This window comes from Hippoglossus hippoglossus, chromosome 23, assembly GCF_009819705.1.
Source record: "Hippoglossus hippoglossus isolate fHipHip1 chromosome 23, fHipHip1.pri, whole genome shotgun sequence".
In the NCBI taxonomy this organism is placed as follows: Eukaryota; Metazoa; Chordata; class Actinopteri; order Pleuronectiformes; family Pleuronectidae; genus Hippoglossus; species Hippoglossus hippoglossus.
In genome coordinates, this window is record NC_047173.1 from 12582178 (window position 1) to 12588177 (window position 6000).

A 6000-nucleotide genomic window follows, 5' to 3' on the forward strand; every position below is an offset into this window, starting at 1 on the left:
TATGGAAACTAGCAGCACGTTGAACTGTGTCGGAAACTAAGCGGTGATATTTTTATACAGCATGATTTTAGATGTGAAGCCACCGTTATAAATACTGGACGTGTGTGTCTCAGTAAAATCACACTTCTCTTCCACCTCCTCCTCGTAATATTTACATCCTAGCGTCCAGGCTTCCTGCTGCTTGTTTGATTTGCCTTCTGGCATCTGACAAATCTTTATTCCTATTGACAGTATATGGTTGTTCTGCAGTAAAAATTAGCCTCATTAACCCTTAACATTAACCCTTTAATGTTAATCTGGTTACGCGCAACAGTACTTGTTGATGTAATTGGATCTGTGGTGTTTTCTTCTCTGCAAATTCTTTAGAGTTACAGCGCTTTTGTTGCCCTCCAGTGGCCGGCTGCAGAAAAACATGAAACTCCAACTAATCAAATAGTAAAAACTAAAATCCATCTTCTACAAAATGTGACACAGAAAGAGTCATTTACCATTTGATGGTACTTTGTAGGTTATTTATTGCTAATGTACAGGATGTTTGCATTATCATGTATCATGCAGGTACAAACACTATAAACAAGTTAGAAAACATAGAGCGGCACGGCTAAATATATAGAGTGTCAATAGATAGCATCAAACAACGCTGTCAGCTTTACGGTGATGTGTGTGTGTGTGTGTGTGTCCGTCCACAGATCTTTATGTGAAGCTCTACGTGGTGAACATCGCCACCCAGAAACGGATCATCAAGAAAAAGACCAGAGTGTGTCGTCACGACCGCGAACCGTCTTTCAACGAAACCTTCCGCTTCTGTATGAACCCGACCGGACACTCGCTACAGGTACCCCCACCCCTCAGATCCTCACACACACAAACACACACACACAAACCCACACACTTACAAAAAAAATTATAGCTACATACAGTATTTCAATGATAAGAGTTAGAAGCTCTCTGCAAACAAACTAAATGCTTTAAAACTCACACATTTGAACATTATATCCCATTCTTTCCTACTTAATGCTCTGCTAAGCTCAGATAATCACCTGGCAAGCTTCATATTTATTTTATAGACATGTAACTGTCAGAAAAACAAGAATAAAACTCTGTTCCAACCATATGTAACCTTGTTGTCCTGTTACTCTCTGATCCAGCTGTTCCTCGTGTCCAACGGGGGCAAGTTTATGAAGAAGACCCTGATCGGGGAGGCCTACGTTTGGCTGGACAAAGTCGACCTCCGCAAGCGAGTGGTGAGCTGGCACAAGCTGCTCGCCAGCAACGCCCAGATCCACTCGTAGAGAAAGACGGGGAAAAAAAACAAGACCCGAGGAGGTTTCTGACATGTAGGGACACCTCGGTCCGGACACTGATCCACTCTTGTTTGAGGGGGAAGTTTGTGAGAACGGTGAAAAAGGGGTAAAACATTTCTTGGTTCAGTCTTTAGCTTGAGTTCAGGAGGGTGAAAAAAGATGTCTGGTGATGATTTCTGAGAGGAGGAGGATTGAATTGACGCGTTTACAGGACATGAACACGTTTACAGGACGCACACGGTGTACAGTAGTGGAGCCAGGGCCGAGGAGAAGTGCTGAGTTCAGAGGTCAGGTGCGGAATCAACCAGGTATTACACACTTTCATTCACACAAACACACACACAATTTTGCACATAATCATTCACGCAGCAGAGAAATCTTCATTTTAACAGATACAGGGACAGAATGGACGCACTTGCAGATTGTAATTTTATTTATAATCTTTATCCATGGAAGTTTCCCCCCCCCCTCATTATCGACTTTATTATTATGACGTGCAGAGTTTTATTGATTTAAAACAAAAAAAAGCATTTTTGAGAATGAAATATTGAAGACTCCCCCCGACGGAGGCCTCGTATTTATTTTTGTATTATGAGATTAGCGTAGACGCTCTATCATTTGTCTTCACCTCGATTATTTCAAATTGTATCCTGGGATGGAAGTATAGTATATTTTATAACACACTACCTATCACTCCGGTTCGAGAGGGAGAAAAAAGAATCGCAGCGAACATGTTTTTGAATTTATCAACAAAAGCATTTAATAATTGTGCCCCCACCTTTTTCCCACCTTAAATATATTATTTGATAAATGATAAATATTATAATATATATCAGATTGGACACTATATATTGTGCACATGACTCTATCTATTTGGTATGCACAAAAAAAAATCACCTCCAAGGTTCACTTTGTAAATAGTGAAATGTCATAGCTGGAAATCAACTATAACATATTTAGATAGATATATAGATTTCTTTATCGCGGACAATCGAGTCTTAATGATTGTGACATAGAGCTTTTATTTGTCCATGACACTGTTTTGAGATCGTCTTTCTGTTCGTGAGATCCAAGCACATCGCAAATCTTGTACGAGTCAAGTCAACGACGCGCGCTTTTTGTGGTATTTTTGCACTTTTCCCGCTTAGAATGTAAAAACCAGTCGCCATCAAAATGAGATATTCGTTCCTTTTTTCGAGGTGAGGAAGTGGAGAGGTGAGGAAGAGAAAAACAAGGGATGACAACACGAGGAAATGCCGCAAACTATCCTTGAAAGAAAACATCACTGCTATCACGCTTAGGTACGACAATGCTATGACAGAGGCACGTCGGTGTGTCGTCCTCAGCGTTTCTGTGTGTTGTCTCGATATTACCGACGATGTTGTGTCTTTCTGATATTCATCACATCCTGGGGAAGGTCAACCTGTGTCTGGAAGTCAAGAAGCAGCACAGCGGGGTCCATTCGACATTCTCACTCAAACTCAGCAGCGAGGCGACACTTGATATCTGAGTGATTTCTATGCAACGTCTACTGTGTGAAGGTGGTAACTGCATCTTGACTTGCCGGAAGTGTGTGACACTTCATGGGGAGAGGAAACCAACGATTTTTCATTTTATTTTGCACCGCTGTGTTTTCACGTCCTCCTTCGAATGGTCACTGCTTTAATATAGTTTCTATTTATTTTATTCAATGTATTGTTTTGTAATCGCTGTACGAATCTTTGTTTATCGCCTGTGAGACTGTGTCATATGTTGTATTACATTTGTTTACAGTACATATCAGGTGTACATACAAGAATAATGTTGAGAGATTTTGGTTTTTATACACAATGTAGTGCTTGTTTACAACATTTAGAGGGGCCTGAAACTCAGAGAACCAACATTTATGCCCTTTGTGCACGATCACACACACTCACCTATGGAGGTCGCCATGTTGAGATCCTCAATATCACTTAGTTGCGAATCAAAATATGGAAAAAAATAACATTCCTATACGTACTTCACCCCGGTATGTGTTTGAGAAGCGACCCCCCCAAAAAAATGAAATCACAACAGTAGTAGTTTTGAGGTCACTATGGTGTTATTATCTCTTTTCTTATTTTTATATCCATGTGCTTGTGTGTGCAGCGTCCTCACGCCAAGTCCATGCACGTCACCGGTTTCCGATGCGTATCCCTTCGTTCAAAGTGTCGTCCGTCTAATAGATATCAACTTTAAAATCTCGCTACACACAAAGAATCGCAAAACACACGCGCTCACACACAAACACACAGACGCCATCTCCCTATTTCCAACCTTGTAAATACATAGCTTTTTATACCGGGGGTTTGGGGGAGCAATAGGTCTTTTAGCGGACGAATTAAAAAAGAAAGGTGTGTGATCATAGAAGTAACAGGACGTTGTTTATTCTCTTGATCAGTGTACAGTGGACGGACTGAGAAACGACCTTACGGACGAAACTTTGACCCGAACCCTTTACACCAAAACACGGAAGGTTTACCAGAGTCTAGCGACACGGACTATCGTCTATCTTAACAGCTCAAGTAGTTGCAGGAGAATTTAAATGTGCTCACACTGGATGTTGCATGTTTCGTTGGTGGTTCATACTATTTTTGTGTCCAGATATTACTAAAGAATAAAAAAACGAATGAGGTAGAGAGACAGAGAGAGAGACAGAGAGAGAGATATAGAACAAAAATGTTATGGGGGGGAGGGGGGGGAGAACTATGAAGAAAACTTATTAAAATTATCGATGATGTATGCTGACTGTACAAAGATTATGCTTGTAAAACCTGTCTGGTTTTTCACTTGTAAGTAAACAGAAAAAAAAATCTAACGTCATGGTTTTGTGATTGTATACAGGAGGTATTGATAAATTATGCAAATTGTGCTGTAAAAATGGCTGTTGCCCCATGTCTAAATATTAAATATCAGTACAAATGAAGTGTTGTTGTGTATTGCCATTGTCACATACTGTGTATTCCATTATTAGAGTATTTTGTAACATTTTAAACTTAGGAGTCATCATAGCTGGTGTCCACAAGATGGTGCCATTTGTTTTCGGTTGTCACACAAGTTAAAGGAAACACCTTGTACATTTGACGTAGTTTACAGAACCTTAAGAAGGTGTTATGGCTCCTTTTCAAGGTTCTGCTGGTGATTGGGTTGGTTTTCAGGATCTTTAAGATCATCAAGGTCATTTTGGAAGGTTCAAGGAGTCTTAGAGGTTTTAGTGGTCGTTTAAGAAATCCCAAAAGTTCACTAGTTGGCCTCAAGGACATTCTGGTGGTCATTTAAAGGGTGTAGGTGTCTTTTGGAGGTTAAATGGGTCATTTAGAAGGTTGAGGGAGTCCTTCAGGAGACTTTTAGTGACCCTTTAGGACATTATAAGATAAGATAAGATAATCCTTTAATAGTCCCACAAAGGGGAAATTTTCAATATTACAGCAGCAAGAGTCAAAAATAGGCATCAGTGAGTAATAATAGGTAACAAGCAATACTTAAGTGTGAGGATAATAATACAGAAGAATATGAATGGAATAGAAACTAATATATTTGATATTTAAAAGTGCTGGTGTTGCCTTTAACATTAACAATGGCTATGTTCCATTCCAGTCTACACAACATGGTGCATTGTATAACTGTTCCAAATATTTCACAGTCTGTCCAAGTTCTTAATGGTGGATGTTGACTGGATTTAATGGTTAGACACTCATTTCCCACTATTTACAAGGTCTTCACTGACGAGAAAGCCACGTTGTCCCTCCCCACTTGATCTCATGGGGCCAGTGTTGAGGGAAGATTGAATTTATATGCCAGCATTTCTATCATTCTACCAGCAGGGGGAGTGGGAAACCAAGTTACCAACCGAGTCACCCAATGAAATGTTTCTGCTGTGGATTTCTTTAGGAACCTTTGGACCTGTTGTTTTACACAATACCGTGTGTCTGTGTGTGTGTCTGTGTGTGAGTGAGAGATAGAGAGATACTTGTATCCACCAGGACCGCATTTCAATATTTTGATATATTGTCCAGCTATCAAACGACATTTGACGATTTCAGTAGAAAAAAAAAATAGATTAAAAATACAATAAATTATTAAAAGATCTGTAATAAAAGATGAACTGATGTGAGGCCTGACGAGGACCAGTGAAGGGACTCTTCGTCACGTTGGTGATTTAATTATGATCTTCGCGTGGACACGTGTTGCAGACGCCATCAACGCCTGGAATAGCCTCATGTGGATCTGTGAGCAGCAGTGGCATCTGTATTTTTAAACAGAGAAACCTTTTAAATATAGATGAGCGCTGGGGTGTCGCCACAAGCTATATTCAGAAAGATTGACATGAGACTGTATTTAGAAATTCAAAGATGTATCACACAAAATAAAAAATTAAACTAAATTATTCACAGTTTCTGTCTAGACTAGTTTAATTTATGATTTTCCCTCAGTTCCCAGTGTCCATGTTAAGGTAAGCTAACATGCTAGCTGTATAGCTTCATATATCTTGTGCTTCCGGCATCATTTGGAGCCGGAGTCAGTGTAGAAAGAATTAAACTCTTCAGTTTGGCCCATGTCCCATTTGCTCACATGGAGGAGGCACAGTTTATGACCTATACCGCAGCCAGCCAGTGCAATCAAGACACTTTGGCTTCACCTTTTGGGAGTTGTCATGTCGACCATCTTTATATGCAGT

At 40.0% G+C, this 6000-nt stretch overlaps 1 protein-coding gene across 7 annotated transcripts in view; it reads left to right on the top strand.

Annotated features, from left to right (window-relative positions):
- The window catches only part of pcloa (piccolo presynaptic cytomatrix protein a), a 58102-nt gene extending 53858 nt beyond the window's left edge, over window positions 1–4244 (top strand). For all 7 annotated transcript variants that reach the window (XM_034578020.1, XM_034578015.1, XM_034578018.1 and 4 more), the window contains 3 exons: window positions 690–835; window positions 1149–2760; window positions 2797–4244. In XM_034578020.1, coding sequence (XP_034433911.1) covers window positions 690–835; window positions 1149–1292 — 290 coding nt within the window. In that variant the 3' untranslated portion in view covers window positions 1293–2760; window positions 2797–4244. The remainder of the gene's footprint in view (window positions 1–689; window positions 836–1148; window positions 2761–2796) is intronic.
- Window positions 4245–6000: the final 1756 nt, after the last annotated feature.